The sequence below is a fragment of the Prunus mume genome, linkage group LG4, assembly GCF_029339155.1.
Source record: "Prunus mume cultivar Tortuosa linkage group LG4, ASM2933915v1, whole genome shotgun sequence".
NCBI classification, from domain to species: Eukaryota; Viridiplantae; Streptophyta; class Magnoliopsida; order Rosales; family Rosaceae; genus Prunus; species Prunus mume.
Window position 1 is genome coordinate 23,189,364 of NC_142701.1, and position 25,025 is coordinate 23,214,388.

The 25,025-nt window shown below is 37.5% G+C and overlaps 4 protein-coding genes across 4 annotated transcripts; all 4 read right to left on the bottom strand.

Annotated features, from left to right (window-relative positions):
* Nucleotides 1–194: 194 nt before the first annotated feature.
* ATZW10 (centromere/kinetochore protein, putative (ZW10)) lies at nucleotides 195–5,611 on the bottom strand. The gene is made up of 14 exons (XM_008231594.2): nucleotides 4,859–5,611; nucleotides 4,540–4,677; nucleotides 4,177–4,350; nucleotides 3,761–3,922; nucleotides 2,970–3,200; nucleotides 2,755–2,892; nucleotides 2,178–2,270; nucleotides 1,965–2,060; nucleotides 1,505–1,633; nucleotides 1,314–1,391; nucleotides 1,035–1,193; nucleotides 796–943; nucleotides 608–690; nucleotides 195–522 (listed from the first exon to the last, which is right to left on the bottom strand). Exons 1-14 carry the CDS (start codon nucleotides 5,414–5,416, stop codon nucleotides 442–444), a joined length of 2,268 nt encoding a protein of 755 aa, XP_008229816.2. The 5' UTR covers nucleotides 5,417–5,611; the 3' UTR covers nucleotides 195–441.
* A 3,914-nt stretch (nucleotides 5,612–9,525) lies between these two features.
* Nucleotides 9,526–10,655, bottom strand: LOC103329167 (uncharacterized). The gene has a single exon (XM_008231595.3). It carries the CDS (start codon nucleotides 10,499–10,501, stop codon nucleotides 9,827–9,829), a length of 675 nt encoding a protein of 224 aa, XP_008229817.2. The 5' UTR covers nucleotides 10,502–10,655; the 3' UTR covers nucleotides 9,526–9,826.
* Nucleotides 10,656–12,871: 2,216 nt separating this feature from the next.
* LOC103329169 (GDSL esterase/lipase At2g04570-like) lies at nucleotides 12,872–15,103 on the bottom strand. Its single transcript, XM_008231596.2, has 3 exons — nucleotides 14,631–15,103; nucleotides 13,545–14,034; nucleotides 12,872–13,298 (listed from the first exon to the last, which is right to left on the bottom strand). The coding sequence occupies exons 1-3, from the start codon at nucleotides 14,994–14,996 to the stop codon at nucleotides 13,105–13,107; spliced, it is 1,050 nt and encodes a 349-aa protein (XP_008229818.2). The 5' UTR covers nucleotides 14,997–15,103; the 3' UTR covers nucleotides 12,872–13,104.
* A 5,319-nt stretch (nucleotides 15,104–20,422) lies between these two features.
* On the bottom strand, nucleotides 20,423–22,481 carry LOC103329170 (GDSL esterase/lipase At2g04570-like). Its single transcript, XM_008231597.2, has 3 exons — nucleotides 22,038–22,481; nucleotides 21,134–21,623; nucleotides 20,423–20,849 (listed from the first exon to the last, which is right to left on the bottom strand). The coding sequence occupies exons 1-3, from the start codon at nucleotides 22,401–22,403 to the stop codon at nucleotides 20,656–20,658; spliced, it is 1,050 nt and encodes a 349-aa protein (XP_008229819.1). The 5' UTR covers nucleotides 22,404–22,481; the 3' UTR covers nucleotides 20,423–20,655.
* Nucleotides 22,482–25,025: the final 2,544 nt, after the last annotated feature.

Genomic DNA, 25,025 nt, shown 5'->3' on the forward strand with positions numbered 1-25,025 from the left:
GAACGTCAATTCATAGCAGCAAGGAAATGACCGCTTTGGTTTTTCGGAGTTTGGCTTCTTTGCTTGCTCTGGACTGGATTAAAAAACTTTCTTATGCATGGATTTTTGTGTGCTTGCATTTAACCCCGTAACTCGTCATATCTTACAACGGGACAAGGGTTTCTGAAAACCCAGAAATTAGATCAGCACAGCCATTTTTTAATAAATAAAAAAGCTAATCCTTTCTATTCCTTTTTATTTTTTTGGAAGAAGAAAAATTGATCCATTTGCTTATAACCCCTCATATCGGATCCACAGTAGATAAAAAGTGAATCACCTATACATGCTGTAGCTTCTAATTACATCCCCTTCTACCTATTTCAGAATTTCTCCTTTTGACGTCAAAGTAAAATCAAAACGGCCATTCCTTGGTTGAAATTCTTGGAAAGTTGAACGGGCCTTTTAAAAGTCGCCATTTATCCTCCCTAAGCATTCTCTTCTCAAAGTTGAATCTTGAAATATGGCCTTGATAAAATCTACCACCTGCAAAAATGAAGAGCTTGTGAAACCAATGAATAACGAACAGCACAGAAAGCCGAACAAAACACGCGCTCTAGTGAAATCATACCTCCGACGTCGTAAAACCACAACTGTGCAATTGTCCACTTTCCCAGGCTGTTGTAATGGATTTTAGAGGCATGTCTAATAAATCTGAAAAAGAAACACAAAGAAAAAGGGCATTGGATCTCCGTTTGCAAGACACCTAATAGATCTCTACTGAATCAATAAATTTTCAGCATTAGACAGAAAACTTGCCTGCCAGTTTACGAATTTTACGTAATGAGGGTACAAGATCATCAAGAGTGCAAGTGATGCCCTCTTGTGACTTCACTACTTGGAGAGCAGCCAGGCCGTCCAGCAAAGAAGTTAGGCTTTCCAGCATCACATGAATCAGTCTTTGAAGCTAGGAGCATAAATACAATGATTTAGTTAGCTGCAGACATATATACAGCATCAAAAGTACAAGAACCAGATCTATGACTGATTGATTATACCTCTAATGTTTCATCTGCTGCCATATCATCCAAAAGAAGTATGTCCTTTGCGACTCTAGAAAAAACGGACTCTAGGACCATACACATGCTTCTCTTGTAAGTTGAAGCCAACAAGAGTGGCTCCCATATCATACGCACCTTCTCCAGAATGAATACAACCTGACCAAGATATGTTTAGCCTTATAGCCACAACTCACTAGAAAGAGAAAGGCACTAAATCCCTTAACACCTATAACAACAAATAATATATGAAAGAAAAACATGCCACATGAAAGTTACCTGATCTATACTGAATTTTGCAGATTGAAATTGTTGCATTTGATGGGTATTCTGGAATCCGTCAGCGCCATCTAGAGCCTGATAAACAAACAAAAAATTGCTTAAGTCAAACAGGAAACTGCAAGTTCCTAAAATAAAGTACATAACTTTCTGATTCTTATATGAATTGGAACATTTCAGCAAGATTTTACCTCTCTCAAATTATGAATAACAAGTTTAATTTGTCTCTGAAGTATTTCCTCTGCCATTAGATGAAATCTTGGAGCCATATCAACAAACATAGCATGTTCTTTGATGGAACTTGGAAAGTCTGAGCGATACTGGGGCAAAAAGATAATAATTGTATGAGCCATCAAAAGATTTAGATATTACATGAAGGTTAAAGTTAAATGCCCTTTATGAACTGTTCAGATCAAATGAATTCCACATTGATGGAATAGAGAATCAGCATTGTGTTGAGATCTTTTACATTGTGCATCCCAGAAATAGTGGACCGTCATTCTTTGGAACATAATAGGACATATAATTTTTTTTATTGGATAGTGGGACATGATATTATAGATGCATGCATGCATGTGATGCTGTGTTGGTGGTGCGGGAATAGATTCTACAAATCAATAACACGAGCTAATTATGATTGTTCGTGGATACCTCAAAAGCAAGCCCAAGTATCTCTTGAGATAGATAAAGGCAATCATTGTACATAAGAACAGCAACCTGGTTGATTCCATTAAGCTGCCTTTCTAGCTTCACAAGTCAAGAGAGAAGATTACTAATATAACAATGATGCATAATTGTGTTTCAAAAAAAGTACCAGATGGCTTAGCGGGGCAAGTTTTGTAGTACTAGTTTCCATGTACTAACCTTAACAGGAATCACAACTTCATAGAGAAGTAGAGCATCCCTTGCAGCACGATAGAACTCAAAAGCAACTCTTGGGGATGACAAGCAAACATCCTGCACAAAACCAATCACAGCTGTGGCCTTAAAATAGAACAAATGTAATTTATGAAGAACCATGAGGAAAGATAAGTGCACTTAAGGTAAGATGATTTAATCATTAAAATGAAATCATGATGTCCTTATTACTAGAGTATTTCGAGAGATCAGCATATAAATTTTTTCTTACTTTCTAGACTTTCAAAGTTTTTTTTTTTTTTTTTTTTTGGGTGTGGTGGAAGTTGTTTCTTTAGGTTCCTTCCCATCTGATCTACAGTTTCAACAATACTTTCTTTTTATACACAACAATGTTAGAGAAAGTATAGTTGATCATGCCTGGCAATTACAGCAAATCATCTAATAAACTTTTTATGACAAGCAAGCAACCTGCTAGCCTTGAGCCACATATTAGTGTTATTTTATGGAGAAGAATCATTTATTTTTTCTGTTCAACAACATTTAGAGGGGAAAACCAAATAACTATAAATTTTAATCCATATACCTTAAGTGTCTGATGCACTAGCTTCATTAGTTGAATTGCTGCTTTGGACACCACACAACTCTCTGACAGGAATAGCAAGTCAACATGACCTGGAGTTTCGGCAGCAACGCCATCTTTCTTACCATTCCTTGTATACTCCTGTGGAAAATATATTATTCAAAGGCTAACATATCAATATAGCTACAAATGCATTCAAGACGGTCTTAGAAGCTTACTTGAGCAGCAAAATCACATTGTAGAAGCAGATTTCTAGCTTTTGCCAAGATTTCTGTCTTCTTCCTGGATGCGAAGTGAACCTCGACATTTTCAGCAAAATTGCTCAGTTGGTTATCTTTGTTATCAGATGCTGAAATAAACTTCATTTCCCTTAACGCAGTCTCAAACTCAGAAGTACATTTGATGATCTTCAGAAAGTCAGCAAGTTTTGAAGCATCTTCGGGGACAACCTGATACAATAAACTTGCATTATTTTTATTTATCCAATAAAAACAAAAGACAAACAGTATGTCTTCCGATAGCATAGAAATATGCAAAATGAAAAATGTCATGAACCAGATATGCAAGCAACATATTTGATCACAGATAATGACGAAGTAAATTTGAGTATTCAGAAAAAATTCCTTTACTAATAGCGACAGGACATCAGAACCAATTATTATTTTTAACTTATAATGACATCAATAATGGCAAATAATTTGGTTATCGTGTAAGGCACTTCGCAAAAGCTAGATGCAACAAACACATCAATAACCATAATACTTAAGCAAACATAGTAAAAACTAAGGGCACAACTGTTTTCTTTTTAATTTTTTTTATCACATTATCTATGCACTAATTGAACTGAATGATCAAATGGTGAGATCAATGATAAAATGTCGATTTCCCAGGTCAAACTAAAATCAAATAGTGGACTACTATTCTTGAATTGTTAACGTATATTTATAATAGAGTTCAAATAAACTCGTAGAAAAGGAGGGCAAGGGTGGGAAGATATAAAAGGAAGAACCTTAGAAAGAAAATTAGAAATAATTAACTCTGAAATCCTTGGCCATGTCAATCTTCCAAAGCATCGAATCCAAGATACATCTTTAAGGCAAATGTGGTTGTTAATAAACTTGATAACCTGAATAATCCCTGAGTAGATAATCTCACCATCCATTTTTTCAATCTGAAAATCCAAAGGAAAAATGTCAATGCAACAATTAGTAGAATCCGGAGAGGAGAAATTTGTGGAAATGCACTTAATAAATTGAAAAACTAACAGTCTTTCCCACAAATCAGCTATACAATGCACTAAGGTGAACCCTTTTTTTTTCTTCTTCTCACAGATTTCATGTTCTGCCGTTAAACATTTTCAAGACAAACCATTGGAAAAAAGGAAAGAAAAAAAAAACTTAGACAATAGTGGCATGCCAAATCTACCTTAGGATCACTTGAAGGTACAATGTTCAGTGTCGCCTCAGTAATTACTTGTGAGTCTGGATTTACTTCTGCCACAAAGGACACAGGAGCTCCAAAATTTAGAGCCGGAGAGACGACATGCTTGATCATCAAGTCGGCAACTTTAGCAAGCCCATAATCCAAAATTCCAACCACCTACAAGATACCTTTCACAAAATCAGAGAACTGAATTCATTGCAAAGCACATTGCCCTCATTGCGTAAAGCCAAAAACCATTTGTAACTGCTGAATTTCGTTTGGTTTTGAACATTACAAGGTTATTAAGCGTCTACTTCTACTGTCAATGTTAAACGGAAGGAACAAAAGATCTTGACGTGAACTTACATCCAAAGCTTCCAAAACTGTACGGAGCTCAATCCCATCATTTCCATCGACGCTTAGTACACACTTTACTAGGATTCTATTAGATTCCCGTTCAAACCGCACCGCATTTCCAATGAACCTCACAAGCACCTCTTGAATCTACAAACCCAAACCGAATTCCTCTAAAAAACACAATCACAAAACTCAAATAAAAATCACCACAAGAACAATCACGTTTCACTGGAACAACGCTAATATTTTTTGCCATGAATTTGTTCTTTAATTTTCTCTCATTTTCGTTGATTTTCTCGGCGACCAAACAGAAAGTTATCCCGTTTACCTCCTCAAAGCACTCTGACCACTGTTTCCTCAGCAAGCTGTAAACCACAGGCTCTCTCTCATCAACCCGATCATCATCAGAAACCCTAAGAGCCTTCTTGAGCTCCCTCAGTTCCTCAGCTGTGAATCTCAGCCGTCCATTCCTCAACCCCTCTCTGGCACCCTTCAGCTTCTCACTTATTTCCAGAATTGCCCTCACCAACTCCAACAATCCCCTCTTCTCCCTCACCTCTTTCGTCGTGGCGCTCATCTGCTTCATAATCTGCCCGATCTCCGCCTCGATCGGACGGTCGGAAATCGAACTCAGAAGCTGAACGACGTCGTCGGAGATTCGATTGGAGCGTGAAACGGCGTCGTCGCAGACGGAGAAGAGGTTGGCGAAGTCGTTGTGGTGAGAGAGGAGGTAGGATTGGATTTTCGACTTAATTTGGAGCGAGTGGGAGTCGAGTCGTTGGATAAGGAGGCGGAGATCCGGTGCGGACAGAGGGGTGGTGGGGTCGCTGAGGTCCTGCGCCGAGAGGAGCTCTCGGACGTTGATTGAGTCGAACAGGGCGTCCATTTTCTGCGAATCAGACGGCTGCGAGTGCCGGTTGGAGAGACTCGGAGGATTATGGTCTGCAGCGGGGTGGTGGAAGAAGAAGGAAGAAATGGAGTTGTGGAGGTGTTAGGCGTAGTGTGAAAACGTGCGCCGGGAGCGTTGGTGTTGATTTTGGGGCGGGCTGTTACCATCCGCGGGGACGTTTTTGGGTTCAGCGGGCTTAATGGGCTGATTTGGGCTTCATATTTCAAAGACCCACCAAAAAAATCCAAACTTTTTTCAAATTTGAATTTTTCATTATTATTATTATTATTATTATTATTATTATTGACAATGACCCAAGTCATGTTGCGTGAAAATGACCCAAGTCATGTTGAGTGTGTTTAGGTTTGTTTTGACTTACATTTGTCAAGTTCAACTGTTTTAGTCAAGCTTAATTAGCCACAAGATGATCCCCATTTCATCTTTGTAACCATGCAACATCTGACGTTGAGGCAGCGAGGGTTTTGCTTTACCAAATTTCCAGGATCATCGATGACCAATCGAGGGGTCGGATTGGTTGTATTTAACGAGGGTGACACTTCGTGTTAAAGAGTCATGTTTATATCATATTGTGTCTTTTCATGTTCGTGTTCGTTTTAAAAAATTATCAATCTTAATTCGGTCCATTAATTAATCATGTTGAATGTGTCAAAATTAACCTAAACCAGTTATGATCATTTCGTATTCGGATTGACCCCAAGCTAAGAATTTCAAAAGTAAGTTTATATTATTCTTATTAAACCTATAACAATTATAATTTATACATTAGTTATCAAACAAAATTTCACTTAATTATGAAAACATACAAAACAGTAAAAAGTACTCTTACAATTATACATTTCTCGTACAGTATAATAGACTATTTATTGAAATGATGAATAATTTTCTCTATATAATAGTTTAACGTGTTTATTGTGTCAAAATTAAGTTACTAAGTTTGACACTAACTCGATTTGTTTATCCTTGGTCTTTAGGGGGTGATATCATTTCCGACAAATCGGAAGGCTACGAGTGCCTGTTTGAGAGGCTCAGAGGAGTATGGTCTACAACGGAGTGGTGGAACAAGAAGGAAGAAATGGAGTTGTGGAGGTGTTAGGCGGCGTGTGATAACGTTTGGAGGAGCGTTGGTGTTGATTTTGGGGCAGGGTGTTACCATTCCCGGGGAAGGTTTTTTGTTCGACTATGGGCCTACTGGGCTTAATGGACTGATCTTGGGCTTCATATTTTCAGACCCAACCAAGAAAATCCAAATTTTCCCTTAAATTTGAATATTCTTTTTTTTTTCTTTCACAATGCGATATTCTAAACTACGTATTGTCTATTTAACTAAGCATGTTCAGTCATGGATTAAGAATGTGGTGCGGATAGAGGATGACATACGCTGCGTGAAAAGGACCCAAGTCATGTTGAGTGTGTTTAGGTTTGTTTTGACTTACATTTGTCAAGTTCAACTGTTTTAGTCAAGCTTAATTAGCCACAAGATGATCCCCATTTCATCTTTGTAACCATGCAACATCTGACGTTGAGGCAGCGAGGGTTTTGCTTTACCAAATTTCCAGGATCATCGATGACCAATCGAGGGGTCGGGTTGGTTGTATTTAACGAGGGTGACACTTCGTGTTAAAGAGTCATGTTTATATCATATTGTGTCTTTTCATGTTCGTGTTCGTTTTAAAAAATTATCAATCTTAATTCGGTCCATTAATTAATCATGTTGAATGTGTCAAAATTAACCTAAACCAGTTATGATCATTTCGTATTCGGATTGACCCCAAGCTAAGAATTTCAAAAGTAAGTTTCTATTATTCTTATTAAACCTATAACAATTATAATTTATACATTAGTTATCAAACAAAATTTCACTTAATTATGAAAACATACAAAACAGTAAAAAGTACTCTTACAATTATACATTTCTCGTACAGTATAATAGACTATTTATTGAAATGATGAATAATTTTCTCTATATAATAGTTTAACGTGTTTATTGTGTCAAAATTAAGTTACTAAGTTTGACACTAACTCGATTTGTTTATCCTTGGTCTTTAGGGGGTGATATCATTTCCGACAAATCGGAAGGCGACGAGTGCCTGCTGAAGAGGCTCAGAGGAGTATGGTCTACAACGGAGTGGTGGAACAAGAAGGAAGAAATGGAGTTGTGGAGGTGTTAGGCGGCGTGTGATAATGTCTGGAGGAGTGTTGGTGTTGATTTTGGGGCGGGGTGTTACCATTCCCGGGGAAGGTTTTTTGTTCGACTATGGGCCTACTGGGCTTAATGGACTGACCTTAGGCTTCATATTTTTCAGACCCAGCCAAGAAAATCCAAATTTTCCTTAAATTTGAATATTCTTTTTTTTTTTTTTTTTTTTCACAATGCGATATTCTAAACTACGTATTGTCTATTTAACTAAGCATGCTCAGTCATGGATTAAGAATGTGGTGCGGATAGAGGACGACATACGCTGCGTGAAAATGACCGAAGTCATGTTGAGTGTGTTTAGGTTTGTTTTGACTTACATTTGTCAAGTTCAACTATTTTAGTCAAGCTTAATTAGCCACAAGAAGATCGCCATCTTCGTAAGGCAGCAAGGGTTTTGCTTCACTAAATTTCCGGGACCATTGATGACCAATTGAGGGGTCGGAGGGGTTGTATTTAATAGGGATGAGGAGTCATGTTCATATTATATTGTGTCCTTTCATGTTCGCGTTTGTTTTCAAAAATAGTCAATCTTAATTCGGTCTAGTAATCGATCATGTTGAATGTGTCAAAGTTAACCTAAGCCAGTTATAATCATTTCGTATTCGAATTGGCCCCAAGCTAAGAATTTCAAAAGTAAGTTTCTATTATTCCTATTAAACCTGTAACAATTGTAGTTTATACATTAGTTATCAAACGAAATTTCACTTAATTATGAAAACATACAAAACAGTAAAAAGTACTCTTACAATTATACATTTCTCCTATAGTATAATAGACTAGTTATTGAAATGATGAATAATTTTCTCTATATAATAGTTTAACGTGTTTATCGTGTCAAAATTAAGTTACTAAGTTTGACACTAACTCGATTTGTTTATTATTCGTGTTTAGGGGGTCATATCATTTTTGTGTATCTGTGTCAAGTAACGATTAATCCAAACTCACTACTCTTTGTTGTGCTCTAATCCGACCCAAATTAAAAGATCTCTCTTATAAAAACAACCTAATTCCTAACTTAGTCCAATCACCAAACCTCCACACCTAAAAGACTAAGCCCACCGCAATGTTAATGGTTTATGTTCGTGCCCGGGTATGAAAGTTGAACTTATATTTAGTAGTTTAATAGTTACAACGGCATTACTAAATAGGTGCAATGAGCAGCACACCTGGAAAAAAAGATCATTAAAGATTTGACAAAAACAAAAGTCTAACTAAAACTTAGACTAATTCACATGTCGATACAAAACAGCATATTCTTTTCCTTGCCAGGCAGTAATGAAGAAATATCCATGAAAGATCCCCTCCTTTTCTCTCATCAATTTAATTTCCATTTTGATTAATTTTGATCACACTTGAGAGAGAGAGAGAGAGAGAGAGAGAACATTAGAGGAAACAACCTTGTTGGACCATCTTAGAGGAAACAACCTTGTTGAACCATGGATGGTCCAAGAAAATTGGCATTTTCAAACGTAGAATTAGAATATCTAGTGATATCTGCCCTTAGACTAGTTGTTGATCGATTCAACGCTGATGATTATTGACCTTTGACCATTTCCACTTCAACCCAGTTACAATCAAACTATTTTATGACTAAAACAACTTCAAATTAATGATAATGTTATTAAATTAAAACACAATATACTTATGGAGAAATACTTACATGAAAGAGGATAACATTATTTTGCTATACTCGACCAATCATGATATGCCACGCTTAATAACTTTGTCACCTGACATTCTGTGATCGGCCGGAATAACAAAATATTGCTATCACTTTTTTTCTGCTACTTATGACTATGGCTGCAGCCTGCAATATTCTTAAAATTAAAAAAATAATAATAATCTCCTCAATTAAGCAGAAACATAGAGTAAAACATAGAGACCTCAATGCAGAAAGATAAATGCTGCAAAAATGTTATTGCAGATGAATCATACATCATCAATCTCACATATGAAGCGAAACACAGATCATTTACAAGAGGAACACCCTTCTAATAATCCAAAATTCATCACCAGATTGGAATTTATATCCAGTCTAGTAAAACTATCTTGGAAAAAAAAACAAGAACTAAAAGCAATACCAAAACCCAAATTAACAAGAGATGGGTAATTTACAAAAAGGGATTAAAAAAAAATTGAAACAGGGAAATAATTTGGTAATTAGGAACTTATCTGTGTTGAGGACAGAACTAAGCCCTATTCCACACCCCCCAAATCCTGTCCCCAATGAAACTCACCAGCCTCCTCATGGTCCCCTTCTCCATCCCAACTTCAGAGCCTTCATCATGACCAGAGCAATCACCACCGTCCATTTCAACAACAACAACATCTGGGCCCACCTCCACCTCCTCCATCATCACTTGCCCTAATTCCCGAGAACCCATGTGACCATTTCCCCTGCTGCCTTTAATTAATTCATCATCACCAACTTTGTTCATCTTCCTTCTCTCTGCCTTCCTCACCTTTGAGCTCCTCAGCTTCTTCTTCTTCTCCGCCAGCCTCTCCTCATAAGCCTCTATGATCTCATGTATCAGCTGGCGATTGGGCGAAGCATCCCAGCGCGCCCAAAAGCTCGTGTAGCACCTGAAGCAGTCGCACTGGAACAGAGGAGGGTGCAGGTGGGGCCGGGGCCCACCAGCCTCGCCTCCTCTCCTGTTGGGCTCGTGGGTTGTGCAGAATTTGCTGCCTGAGTTGTTGTTGTTGTTGGTGCAGGAGATGAGGTAGGCGAGGACCTGCTTGTCTTCATCACATAGGGCTGCGGTTAGGGTGAGAATGGCTGCGGGGAGCAGAGCCAGAGGATCGGCTATGGAGGGCGGCGATGGAGTTGGGTGGACTTTGCCTTTCTTGTTGTAGAGCTTTTTCATGGCGGCTGTTGATGTTGTGGGGTTTTTCTTTCTTCTTCTGCCAACGGAGGCTCTGATTTTTTGGTTACAGAAAAAATAAAATGATTTCGTTCAACTTTGAAGGCTGGGCTCTGTTTTCACGTTTTATACCTCTTTGGACTTGTTTCGTGGGAAATAAGGCAGTCAAGTTTAGGAGCTCACGGTGAGAAATAGTATAATACTTGCTTCAGAGTGGGCCCATCTAGAGAAAGAATAATGCCAGGGTTACTGCATTGTATATCACCTCTTTAATAAAGATGTGCCCTATTGTATTAGCAGACTCCACTTTTATCAGGAATAGGAAAATACTAAGCATTCCAAATTTTTATACCATATTGTGTACAATATCCGAGTCCAATTTTCCTTTTATCAAATTTCTTGTACCCTTTTGTTTCTTCTTAATTTTGTGACATGTGTCACTTTACTTAACACAAAATAAACTCTATTAATTTACCTAATGTTTATTAATATTAATAATAAAAATATCAATACAATATTTTTGAGGTTTTCTTTATGGAGTGGTTGTCTTCATAATAGAGTGATGAGAAGATGAAGGGACGACAAAAACAATTTTCTGATGTTGAGTTATACCATCCATAATGGGCTCTCTAAATTACCTATTTAGACAAATTTTAGGGAGGAATTGAAAAAATATAACTCCAACCATGCTCTCTATCCTCCTCTTAAAATAAGAAGACCTCTAGGAGCTCCTAAATCTAAGGAGAGAGAAAGAACTCCTAGTGACAACATATGCTACTTTATTTAATAAGTATTTCAAACCTTTAATTAATGCTAACTATTTTTTATATTATTTTTTAATAAAGATAGACCAATTAAAAAAGAGTTATAATATTTATGACCCCTTAAACAAGAAAGCATGATTGAAGTTTAAATTTGATAGAAAGCTCCTAAAATAACTTTGATATGTTTTTAGCTTAAATTTAACTAAAAATAGAAAACATGATTGTGGATGCTCTTACAAGGCTAATGGGTTTTGTACATCAGAGGTTCTGTTGCTGGTATTGACAACTGGAGTAGAAGCTCGTAGGGTCACTAATGATAGATGGCAAATCTGGCCAAGATCCTTTCGATAACTTTCAGGCGATGAATGACAGCGGTTTCAACTAGGTTCCATACATTGGAGCCTCCTGACGCCATTGGTGTAGGTGGTATTACCAGTTGATGTGCGGTGATCAGAGATCAACGAATGCATTTACGGTCGTCTTTATGTAATAATGTTCTGATTTGATTAATTAAAATAAAAAAAAATTGTGATTTTCAAATGGGTTCATCGATGTTGTAGGCGGGCCAAAATTTGCACCAATTCTTTAGGGAATCACATGGAAAATATAGGGAAAATTACTAAATCAAGGAAGAGTGCTGGCTGTGGCAGAGGACATGTTGTATTACCTGTTCACATGTAAAATATGCACTTCATCTTGACCGAACAATTTCACAGTTAGAAATTATACGCGAGAGCACGCACAAGTCACTGTAGCATAACTAAAATTTTAATGTGCAAGTCATGTTACTTCATTGCTAAGTAATAAAGAGCCCTCGATAAAACCGTCTTCATTAAAAATAAAAATAAAAAAGTTTTCTAAAATAGGGAATTTTGACCTAACCTCGAGCAAATAAATTATTACAATTAACCATGGCGGTGGGATATCATAAATTATTATTGATATCCTTGTCAAAATATTCGGCCAGTCCAGAAGCAATAAAACAAAGGTGGGGTTACGTACTTGGATAATTTTGATGTTCAATTGGACCTTTCTAGAGCTTGCTAGGAGAGGCCGACATAATATGGAACATTTGGATTTTATCGTCCTTCCCCACCTTTCTGTTTCAAGAGAAAGCCGTGGATGAACATTGATGATCATCAAATTTAGACATAACCAATAAATCATCATTGATGATTATGATCACTCAGTTTGTCTTGGCATTATTTAACTTGTAATATGAAACTTATATTCCAAATTCCGTCTACAAACAGGAGACCGTGGATTTTTTTTTTGTGGGGGAAGAAATATATTACTATATGGCCACTTCATTTTTTTCAATAGGCATTTCATCGAACACCTTACTTTTATCGTAAATAAATATCAAGAAATCCTTAAATAACGAGTGATCAATAAAATAGAGTTGAGTGTCATAAATAGTTGCCTTATTATATGACACCAAGTGTGGTCCACCCTTGTGTGGGCACTGTCCTAGTTCAAGTTGCCTAATTAGGTTCTGGCCCTCAAATAACAAGTACTTAATTCAAAATTACTTAAATTCATAGCCAACTCTGCCACCATGTTCTTCCACATAACATGTTCCTGCTGTTGCCTGAAGGGTATACAAATGTGGGGGAAAAAAAACAATTTATATAATGAAAAGTTCGAGATTACTAAGAAATGGGTACAAGTACTAAAATCCCAGGCACCAATTTGATCATAAGGTTCACAGGCTTTATGCCATTTTTCTGCCAAGTGCCAAAATCATATTTTTCTACCAACATTGGGCTTAATTTCTTAATGTACTATATGTGATGACACTAAAACATAGGACACATACATTGGTCTTGAAATTAAAGAGAATCAAAGAAACTGGGCCAGTACGTTTTTCACGACATAATCAGAGATTATATGGTTTGCTTTCTCTGTAGGATGAAATGAATCCCAGAATATATATTTGCTTGCATCCGAGCAGGTGAACATGTTGTTTTGATTGCATGCGTACCCCATTTCATACATCCCTGTGGCACAGCAAGCCACTGATGTCACCTCAAATCCTGTCAGTCACACGAGAATTTAATCAGACAAATCATAATTTAATACGTTTACAAATTCCCTAGCTTAAACCGGAGGAAAAAAGTAAAAATAAAAACTACAAATAAAAATCACATGATATCCACCACCCAAAAGACTGAATACTTAAATGCTAAAGTGAGAAATATGGTGCTCTACAGTTTGTGTAGTGGTTGGGCTTGGGTCAAACGTTTGAAACAGAGCACACTTAATACAAGTCACTGGCTTACCATACAAAGAAGGTCTTCTTATCATCTGCAGGAAAATGTAATATGGGTTTGAAAACACAAGTTTGAGACCAGGAAGCTCTTTGTTGAGGTTTGTGGTCAAGCCATTCAACTTGCCATTGAACTCCAGAGCCACATTGTTGTAATCTGCAATGCAGTCATTTCCACCCATGATGTTTGTGGTTCTCTCCAATGGCAAGCACCCCATCGGAGGCAGACCACCGAGGGAGATTTTACGGGCTCCGAGATGGTAGAGTTGCTTGATGAAATTTCCTGCAATTCCAATGAGAAAATCTTGGTATTGTTGGATAGAGTATTGGGATGACCGGCCGGGGTATGTGTAGTAGTTTTCCAGGAAGTCATTGGTGCCTAAGCTCATAATGTGCAAAGCTCCATAGATTGTTTTGTTTGCTTTGTTTCCTCCAAGATAAAGTCTCAGTTTGTTCTGGTATGCCTTGTAGTACTCCAGTTGCTTCCATAGTGGTATCACAGACTGCAAATTAAGGCAGTGACAAATGATGAACTGGGATTTTCTTTAAAAAAGGAAAATTGAACATGATATTGATGGAATGGACACTGATTGGCTAGTATCTAATATCAATCTACTGTTAAATTTTAGAAAGATGGGTGATCGGCCCATTACTAGTAACATCGACATTGTCCCCAACTTAGCTACTTACAAAGCCCAGTAAGTATGAGGTTGTACCACAAAGGGCCTCGTTTATATTAGTAGTAGAACCATTCATTGTATTTTGTATTTTATTTAGTCAAGTTTCCGACGTGGGACTCATATTCTTCAACACACCCGATCACGTGGGACTACCATATAATGGGCTACGTGTAAAGCCAAGTTCATATTGGAGTCAAACATTCAAGATCAACACGTGAACACCATGTATTGGGTAAGGATAAATATTCAAGCCCAAATATGAGCACCACATGCTGAGTAAGAGGTAAGGATAAAGGCTATCTTATTTTTATTTTTTATTTTTCATACAAGAGTTATTATTAAATTAATTTAATTTATAGGAATGAAGTTTTGAATGTGTGTGAGACAGAGAAGCTTTATACTAAATATTTGGTACTTACCAGCACATCTGAAGTTGCAGTATCATAGCCAGTCCCAGCAGAAGCAAAGGTGACACCAATGGCAAAATCTGATATGTTATAGGAAGGATCCAAGTAGGCAGGTATGAATGGTCTGAGTCCAAGAGCCTGGGAGATGAAATCTGTAGGCACTCTGCCGTTGGAGAACCTCCCAGTCGGCTTGCCACCGGAAAAGTCCCGGCCATAAGGCTGAAAGTTGCTCCTGGCAATTGTGGGAATCTGATTGTTGTTCCCGGCATCAACCGAAGAGTCCCCGAACACGACGATTGCTGGGACTTTGGCAGTAATTCTGGTGACTAGCAACAGGCATTGAGCTAGAAGAAGCCATGAAATGTGCAAGTTTGCCATGTTCAGCTGTTTTGCTTGTTAATTATTTGTGCGCAGACGTGTGTGTAAACAGAACAACCTTGGACATGGATTGAGGAGGGGGGCTTTGTCATGTATAAATAATATTGGTTGGAACATAAATACAAAAGTTTGAATTAAAAGGCATTGGGGTATAGGGAAGTTGTTGAGAGTTTAAATTGCTAGATTTCTAGATTTTTAGACAGAGAGAAGAAAAAAATATTTGCTTGGCGAGAGACGGATGTACCATTAATGCCATTGCATTACTATGGAGCAATTAATATTTGGTGACAAAATATATAGGATCCAGAAATAAAAAATATCAAATTATTTGTGGAGGTGATATTTCTGCAGATAGAATATTATGTCAAACTAATTTATTCAATCAAGTCAAACAGAAGGCCCCGGCTGCACTGTACTGTACGAATTTCGGAGAAAAATTAAACCACTCACTCACTCACCCACTTATATTTTCTGACTGATGATGAAAAATCACGTAGTTTTAAAAATTATAGTTGACAATTTAAGAAAGATAATTAGTGCTAATTTTGACCAATAGCATGATATATTTATTTTTCTGATTGATGTTGGAAGAGATTCAAGTTCGACTTCTCCCCACACCATGATCCCAACCTCCCCAGTCCGGTTAATGAGAAAAAAAAAAAGAAAAGAGAAAAGGAATCCAAACTCAAGCTAGTTGCACTGGAGGACCAAATATATTGTTGTACCAATAAATGTTGTATCATTTTCATTGACGTGTATGGATTTTGTATACACTAACGAATTATTTATGTCTACCTACTTATACGAACGTTGGAAAAATATACACCTACCTATACGAACGAAATTAAACTAGGCATGAAACCATGTTTAGTGGCAAATTATTGAAACTCATAAACCAAAACTCAATCCATTTGGCATTCAAATCTTTCCTATACATCATGTTGATTGGATTGTTTCACATGCATGAAGATCATATTAGATATGGCGCTCAACTTTTAAGCTAGAGATTTGGAGAGCAAATAAGACTGCATTGGCCTTCACAACTACTACACCGAAAAAAAAAGCCAAATGTGGAAAGTGAGTGAGGCAGAAGAGAGCTGTGTGAGTTAATGTAAAACATATCATGTGGTTGCCAACCGCCCAAGAAAATGACCAGTTCCTTTCAAACTTGACTTGGCTTTTTAAAGCACTTCCCAACAGAATTGGAGGTGCTAAGTTTTGTGATTAAATACATGCCTCATTTTCATGTACTCTTTGGAAAATTAGTTGTATTGTCCCCGAAAGCCTCAACTTCTAGTTCCACTATTATCTATCTAGTTTAGTTTTGGCCATGCACATTTGATATGTAATGATGGCTGGGATTGATCACAGAATAAAAGGAAAAGAAAAGAAAGTGATATATGTGATATCAATTCTTTTATGTAGCTTTCATACTCCAACAAATCTGACAGCTTACTTTTATGAAATTGGTTTGGGGACCAATGCCCAAAAATACCACAGATGTTGCTGCCTGAGTTGTTGTTGTTGTTGTTGTTGTTGGTGCAGGAGAGATGAGGTAGGCAAGGACCTGCTTGTCTTCGTCGCAGAGGGCTGCGGTTAGGGTGAGAATGGCTGCGGGGGCTGGCGATGGAGATGGGTGGACTGCGCCTTTCTTGTTGTAGAGCTTTTTCATGGCGATTGTTGATGTTATGGGGTTTTTCTTTCTTCTTCTGCTAATGAGTCTCTGCTTTTTTTGGTAAAAGAAAAAATAAAATGATTTCGTTCAACATTGAAGGCTGGGCTGTGTTTTCACGTTTTACCCTATTTCTTTCGACTTGTATCGTGGGAAATAATAACGGGGTAACTAAAGTGTATTAGCTGACGGTGAGAAATAATATAATACTAGCTTCAAAGTGGGCCCATCTGGAGAAATACTAGTTTCATAATTTTGAGAAATTATTGTATAGTATTAAAATATATTCACGTGGCATAATCTGTTTATATATCATAATATAGGTGGATGACATCTGAAAAATAAATATTTTCTTCATTTGCCCGATCAATTGAACTGTTAAAAATTATATTTGCAAACATACATGATTGATTGTAGCATAACTCAAATTTTAATTGGGTGTTGTTAGACTGTACTAAGTTAATTTTAGGGTTAATTTAACAACACCCTTTTAATAACGCATAAAAATTTACACATGGAGTGACAGTGGAAAAGTGGGTCAAACTCTCCCCCACTCCAAAATATACCCAGGTTCGATTCACGTAAGAAATAATCTTGAGACAATCCAATATAATGCTTCTCCTCCCTCTCCCTAACCAAAGACCAAAAAAAAATTATAACACCTAAAAATTTATGTGCAAGTCATGTTACTTCATTGCTAAGTAATAAAGAGTCAATAAATAGAGCCCTCTTCTTTATAAAAACATTTGATAAAGCTTTTTAAAATAGGGAATTTTCAACCATACTAAATTATTACAATTAACCATATGTGAGGCGTGATCATTATTGATATCCTTGTCAATAATATTCGACAAGTCCAATCCAAAAGCAATAAAACAAAGGTGGGGTACGTACTTAGATACGTTTTATGTTCATTTGGAATTATAGAGCTATGGCTAGGAGAGATCACGCATAATGTAGAACATTTTGATTTTATAGTCTTTCCCCCACCTTTCTGTTTTAAGCGAAGCCTAAGGCCATGGAGGAACATAAATTTACAATTTGATGATCTAAGAGCATCTCCAGTGGGGAGACGTAAATTTGGGAGTGTAAAGTCACTTTTACATCATGTTTACATTTCCGACGAATGTAAATCATAATTTTGCTTCAATGAGGGAATGTGTAAATTTGGTTTTCTTGTATTAACTCGTTTCCATGTAAAATTTTCTTGTGTGTTAATTTTTTGTGTTAATTATTTCTTATGTTAAGTTTAATTATTTTTTCCAAACAAATCGACCTAATTTTTTAAAAAATTCTGATAAGATTAAGAAAATAACATTGTAAGTGTTTAGTTTTGAATTTTTTGAACCATTTAATGGTTATGTATTTATTTTAGCTAATTTTTTCAGTTTATAAAGGTCAATGAATCGGGGACTTCTATTTTGAATGGAGATGAATCACAACCCTTGATTCTTGGGAAGAGTAAGACAGTTGCAAGAAGCATTGTGAATTTGTGATGATGTCAGAATGCTAAGTAGCCGTGGGACCTATGGAGCAGCAGTTGATGAATATGATCACTGAGCTTGTCTAGGCATTATTTAACTTGTATATTAAACTTATATTCCAAAATTCCCTCAACAAATAGGGGATCTGTGGATTTTTCTTTGTGGGGGCAGAAACATATATTACCATATGGCCACGTCAATTTTTCTAGGCATTTCATCAAGCACGTTACTCTTATTTCAAAGAAGGATTAACTACACTTTAATTCATGGAGGTTTAGTGTCAGTATCGAAATGGGCCCTAAAGTTTCATTTTAATAAATTTTGTATATAACATTTCGAAATATTACCAATTTACACCAGTTACATTGACCGTCAAAGTCAGACGTTAATTGCTGACGTGGCAGTCGTGGGACCCATCTCATAACCAAACAATAGTTAGAAAGAGACGAGACAAAGGGCAATTTCAGAAAAAAAAAATATAATAAAAAACTCTTTAAAAATATTATTAAATTAGATTTTAAAAAATAGAAAAAAAAAATTCCCCACTTTCTCTCCTCCTATCTCCCTCCCTCTCTCTACCCATAACTTGAAAACCCAACTCACATCTTCGACCCATCTCCGACCACCTCCCCACCCAACCACCATTGAAGCCATACAAACCCCACCCACATATCCGCCCCTCCCCGACTCACTATCTCATTCTCTCCCCTTCTCCTCATGTTATTTTCAGAAATCCCCAAATTAGCCAAGCTCCCTTATCTAATTCTCCATTTGTGCCTCATCTCTACCTCTCTAATTTAAGGTTTTTGATATGATCCTCCCCCGGTGCACTGACCTCTCTCAGAAACCCTAATACTCTCGGAAACAAAATTATCCCTAATCATATTCTATTCTCACGCTAGGGTTTTATTCATCATTATAATTATCATTTTCGATTCTCTTGGTTACATCAAACCCTAGCTATATATGCAGTGATGAAGCACACGAAGAGGAGAAGGAAGAAGAAGAGCTCGGTAGATCTGAAGCCAGTCGCCAAAGAAGACAAAGGCCAGAAGGTGATCCGAGCACTTATAGAGGTATTCTCCTCGGTTTCACTCGATAACGTCGTTTCTGCGTATCGAGAAATCAATGGTGACCCGAACAAAGCCGCATAGATTTTGGGGTGAGCTGTGGCTGAAAGTTCGAAGAGCCGTTCAAAAGTTCCACAACAAGTGGCATTTTTGGATTGGATGCGGGTTTAAGTTGGGGCTCGAGCTCGGGTTTGGGTTCGTCAAAAGGGTTCGAGTCAGGCTATATTCAGAATTTGGTGAAAGAGAAGGGTTTTAGGGGTAAGCTGAAGAGGGTTGTGGCGGCTGCGGGAATAGAATATGTTGTATGCTGTTGCATAACCTGAAAGTTTGTTTTTGCAGGTCAGTGTGGGTATGATGTTGAAAAGGATACTAAGAGCATTGGGAGTCAGAGCTTATCATTTTTTCTCTCTATTCTAAGGGCTTGCATATGTCGGTATGAAGATGAGTTAGTTGTGGCTAGGGTGTATAGAGTTTGTATCATGTTTCATTGAGTGCTTAAGAAGGGGGGAGAATGAGATAGTGAATCAGGGATGGGCAGATATGTGGGTGGGGTTTGTATGGCTTCAATGATGATTGGGTGGGGAGGTGGTCGGAGATGTGGGTAGGGAGGTGGTCGGAGATTTGGGTAGGGTTTTCAAGTTCTGGGTAGAGATAGCGAGGGAGAGAGAGAGAGAGATAGTGGGGAATATATATTTTTTTCATTTGTTTTTAAAAATCTAATTTAATAATATTTTTAAAGAGTTTATTATTATTATTTTTTCAAAATTGCCCTTCGTCTTGTCTCTTTCTAACTACTGTTTGGTTATGAGGTGGGTCTCACGATCACGTCAGCAGTTAACGTATGACTTTGACGGTCAATGTAATAATGGTGTAAATTGGTAATATTTCAAATGTTGGGTACGAAATTGATTAAAATGAAACCTTGGGGCCCATTTCGATACTGACACTAAACTTCCAGAGACTAAAGTGTAGTTAATCCTTCAAAGAAATATCAAGAAAATAACGAGGGATCAATGAAATAGAGCGAGTGTCCTAAATAGCTTGCCTTATTATGCGACACCAAGTGTGGTAGGTCCCAGCCCTTCAAATTACAGTACTTATACTAGAGCCCTTAATTCAAATTACTTAAATTCATAGCCAACCCTGCCACAATGTACTTCCACGTAGCGTGTTGCTGCTGTTGCATGTAGGGCAAAAAAATTTGGGGGAAAAAAAACATATATATATATATATATATAAATCATTAAAACTGAGGGTTACTACGAAATGGGTACAAGTACGTATTGACATCCCAGGCACCAATTTGATCATAGGTTCACAGGCTTTATGCCATTTTTCTGCCGAGTGTCAACATCATGCTTAATGTCTTACTGTCCTATATATAATGAGACTAAAACATAGGACACATACATTGGTCTTGAAATTGAAGAGAATCAACGAAACTGGGCCAGTACATGATTCATCACATAATCAGAGATTATATGATTCGCTTTCTCTGTTGGATGAAATGAATCCCAGAATATATATTTGCTCGCATCCGTGCAGGTGAACAGGTTGTTTCGATTGCATGCGTACCCCATTTCAAACGTCCCTGTGGCACAGCATGCCACTGATGTCACCTCAAATCCTGTCAGTCACACGAGAATTTAATCAGACAAATCACAATTTAATACGTATACGAATTCTCCAGTTTAAACCGGGGAGAAGAAAGTAGAAGTAAAAACTGTAAAGAAAAATCACATGATAACCACCACCCAAAGAATGTGACTACTTAAATGCTAAAGTGAGAAATATGGTGCTCTGAAGTTTTTGTGTAGTAGTTGGGTCAAACATTTGCTGCAGATCACAGACTTAATATAACTCATTGGCTCATCTAAAAAAATAAAAAATAAATATAACTCACTGACTTACCATAGAAAGAAGGTCTTCTTATCATATGCAGGAAAATGTAATATGGGTTTGAAAACACCAGTTTGATCCCAGGAAGCTCTTTGCTCAGGTTTGTGGTCAAGCCCTTCAACTTGCCATTGAACTCCAGAGCCACATTGTTGTAATCTGCAATGCAGTCATTTCCACCCATGACGTTTGTGGTTCTCTCCAATGGCAAGCACCCCATCGGAGGCAGACCTCCGAGGGAGATTTTACGGGCTCCGAGATGGTAGAGTTGCTTGATGAAATTTCCTGCAATTCCAATGAGAAAATCTTGGTATTGTTGGATAGAGTATTGGGATGACCGGCCGGGGTATGTGTAGTAGTTTTCCAGGAAGTCATTGGTGCCTAAGCTCATAGTGTGCAAAGCTCCATTGATTATTTCGTTTGCCTTTATTCCTCCAAGATAAAGTCTTAGTTTGTTCTGATATTCCTTGTAGTACTCCAGTTGCTTCCATAGTGGTATCACAGACTGCAAATGATGAACCGGGATTTTCTAAAAATTTGAAAAATTGAACAGACACTTGGTTTGGCTAGCATCGAGTATCAATCTACAGTACACCATTGTGGATATTTAGGTGATATTAATTACTAAGAATTGACCAACTGTTTGCAGAGTATCCACAAAATATTGTGAAAATATCGAGAATGTAACAAATACTGTAAATTGGCAGCCCATTTGGTTTGGTTTTTTTAATTATTATTTTTTTTTATACAAGCGGTAATCTACTTTAAATTAATCTAATTTATAGGAAAGGGGATTTGAACTTGGGTGTAAGAAAGTGGACTTACTGCCCTGACTAACTGGCTAACTGACGTAACTCATATTTGAGATTATATGTGTGTGAGATAGAGAAGCGCTTTATACTAAATATTTGGTACTTACCAGCACATCTGAAGTTGCAGTATCATAGCCAGTCCCAGCAGAAGCAAAGGTGACACCAGTGGCAAAATCTGATATGTTATAGGAAGGATCCAAGTAGGCAGGTACGACTGGTTTGAGTCCAAGAGCCTGGGAGATGAAATCTGTAGGCACTCTGCCATTGGAGAACCTCCCAGTTGGCTTGCCACCGGAAAAGTCTCGGCCATAAGGCTCAAAATTGCTTCTGAGAATTGTGGGAATCTGGTTGTTGTTCCCGGCATCCACCGAGGAGTCCCCGAACACGACGACTGCAGGGACCTTGGCACTAATTCTGGTGACTAGCAACAGGCATTGAGCTAGAAGAAGCCATGAAATGTGCAAGTTTCCCATGTTTCAGCTGTTTTGCTTGTTAATTATTTTTGGGGAACAGAGCAACCCTGGACATGGGTTGAGGAGGGGGACTTGTCATGTATAAATAATATTGGTTGGAACATAAATACGAAGGTTTGAATTAAAAGGCATAGGGGTAGAGAGTAGTCGTTGGGAGTTTAAGTTGATGTAGTACTTTACTGAGGTTGGTCCAGAAGATTGCTGAGGTTGGCTTTTCACACAGAAGAAAAAAATATTTGCTTGGCAAGGGATGTATGTATCATTTATTGGTCCATTGCATTACCATGGAACAATTAATAATTAATTGTAGAGGTGATATTTCGGGAGATAGAATATGTCAAACTAATTTATTCAACCTGGCAGAAGGCCCTGGCTGCACTGTACGAATTAAAGTACTTGTATAGAGAAATTAAACAACTCACTCATTTGCTTATATTTTCGGACCGGTTAAAGATCGTGTTATCTTAAAAATCATATAGTTAACAATTTAGAGCCATTTGAGAAAGATAATAGTGACATAATTTTGGCCATAAGCATGATATTTATTTTTCTGATGTTGGAAGAGATTTGAGTTCAACTTCTCCCCACACATACGCCCCGACCTCCCCCTTCCGGTTAATGGAAAAAAAAGAGAAGAAAAAGAAACCAAACTCATGAGCCAGTTGCACAGGTTGCACAGGAGGACCAATATTGTTGTACCAATGAATGTTGTAAGGATTAACATTTTTATTCCCGTGTATATATATGAATTTTGTATAAACTATCAATATTTATGTAAAAGAAAAACGTTGGAAAATACACACCTACCTGTACGAACAAAATTAAACTCTGCAAAGGCATAAGGTCCACATTCAGTGGCAAATTATTGAAACTCATAAACCAAAAATCACTCCATTGGCGTTCAAATCTTTCATATATTATGTTGATTGGATAGTTTCACATGCACGAAAGATCATATTAGATATGGCCCTCAACTTTTAAGCTAGAGATTTGAGAGCAAATAAGACCGCATTGGCCTTCCCATCACAACTACTACACCGAAAAATGCAGTCAAATGTGGAAAGTGAGGCAGAGGAGAGCTGTGTGAGTTAATGTAAACAGATCATGTGTGTGGTTGCCAATGCAAACCGCCCACGAATATGTCCAGTTCCTTTCAAACTTGACTTGGGTTTTTAAAGCTCTTCCAACAGAATTGGAGGTGCTAAGCTTTGTGATTAAATACCTGCCTCATTTTCATGTCTTTGGAAAATTAGCTGTATTGTCCCACTAATAAAAAAAGTGGCAACAGTTATCATTATTTGGTGACATTTGTAACCGTGACAAAAGGTATTAGTCACATTTTTTGACTTTTTGGTGACTAAAAATTTTGATGACTAAAAAGGCTTTTAGTCACCCTTTTTGCTTTTTTTGGTGACTAAAGTCTTTAGTCACCCTCCACAACAGTCACCATTATATATGGTGATTGTTGCCACTTGTTTTTGTAGTGTCCCCTAAAGCCTCAACTTCTAGTTCCATTATTATCTATCTAGTTTAGTTTTGGCCATACAGATTTGATATGTAATGATGTCTGGGATTGAAAATTAGAAGTTTGTATGTTATGTTAGTTTATACTGCTCATCAGGATAATTCTTTTGTTGATCACAAAAGAAAAGGAAAAGAAAAGAAAGCTATATTTGATTTCAATTGATCTTTTATGTAGCTTTCATACTCCAAAAAATAAGGCAGCTTACTTTTATGACATTGGTTTGGGGACCAATGCCCCACAAAATTATATTTGTTGACCTCAAAATCTTTTCGGTTAACTAGGACGATTACTTTGAATGGAATAATCAAAGGGCCGAGCATATTTGAAAACAAAGTCGTCCTTCTTTGGTGTTAGTGCTATGTGTTGCGTGCCAACTGTAACGGCTGTGAGAGTGAAGAGAGTGATATGATAGTGTGTGCCTTGGATCTGACTTCGTCAAATGATTTGGGCTGAGTTAAGAACGATTTTGCGACCGTTGGGTCCTTAGCCTTGGTAACAAGGCTACTTGTGTTGCGTCGTGTTGGGTGCTTGAGATTGCCATGCACGGCTGCCAAATGATCTCTCAAGTCCTCTTTGAATCAAAATGAAACAAAGAAAATGAAAGAGAAATGGATCGGGTGGTGCTTAAACAAAAGTTCTGATGAACAGAGCTATTTGTTGATATATTAAATGGATGATTACAATGATAGTGCTCGATAACTTCGAACAAGCTTCATAGTTATTAGGTGTTCGAAAATGAAAATTGTTCAATTATTTATAGGCAAAATTTGCTGCTTCAGGAGACGCCGAGACTTGCAGCCACCACCCAAACCTTTTGCGTGAGCCGCCCTTTTACTGTCACATCGTGCCTCGATCACTGATCCCATGGTACTTTTTCTGATTATTCGTTCTCTCCAAGTTCCAAGGGTTTCAATCTTTGAGTAGCTCATTTTGCTCTACTACGTGGCGCTCTTCTCAAGGAAGTACACGTGAAATCCTTGCCTCAGTCGACGCTCGTGCTTTTTACTCGGCTGAGACCCTCTAGGCCGAGGAGCAAATGTTGAGCTTTGACTTTCGTCAAGTCTCTCTCTCATGTCTGACGGTTTGGGTTAGGTCTT

Excerpts from the sequence above, each read along its gene's own strand:
- LOC103329167 (XM_008231595.3), bottom strand. The coding sequence starts at position 10,501 with ATGAAAAAGCTCTACAACAAGAAAGGCAAAGTCCACCCAACTCCATCG.
- LOC103329169 (XM_008231596.2), bottom strand. The coding sequence starts at position 14,996 with ATGGCAAACTTGCACATTTCATGGCTTCTTCTAGCTCAATGCCTGTTG. Across the intron at positions 14,035-14,630 it reads CTGCAACTTCAGATGTGCTG|TCTGTGATACCACTATGGAA; the intron begins GTAAGTACCAAA and ends CTTAATTTGCAG. Across the intron at positions 13,299-13,544 it reads AAGAAGACCTTCTTTGTATG|GATTTGAGGTGACATCAGTG; the intron begins GTAAGCCAGTGA and ends TGTGACTGACAG.
- LOC103329170 (XM_008231597.2), bottom strand. The coding sequence starts at position 22,403 with ATGGGAAACTTGCACATTTCATGGCTTCTTCTAGCTCAATGCCTGTTG. Across the intron at positions 21,624-22,037 it reads CTGCAACTTCAGATGTGCTG|TCTGTGATACCACTATGGAA; the intron begins GTAAGTACCAAA and ends CATCATTTGCAG. Across the intron at positions 20,850-21,133 it reads AAGAAGACCTTCTTTCTATG|GATTTGAGGTGACATCAGTG; the intron begins GTAAGTCAGTGA and ends TGTGACTGACAG.
- ATZW10 (XM_008231594.2), bottom strand. The coding sequence starts at position 5,416 with ATGGACGCCCTGTTCGACTCAATCAACGTCCGAGAGCTCCTCTCGGCG. Across the intron at positions 1,634-1,964 it reads TACTTGGGCTTGCTTTTGAG|TATCGCTCAGACTTTCCAAG; the intron begins GTATCCACGAAC and ends TTTTTGCCCCAG. Across the intron at positions 944-1,034 it reads CAGCAGATGAAACATTAGAG|CTTCAAAGACTGATTCATGT; the intron begins GTATAATCAATC and ends TTATGCTCCTAG.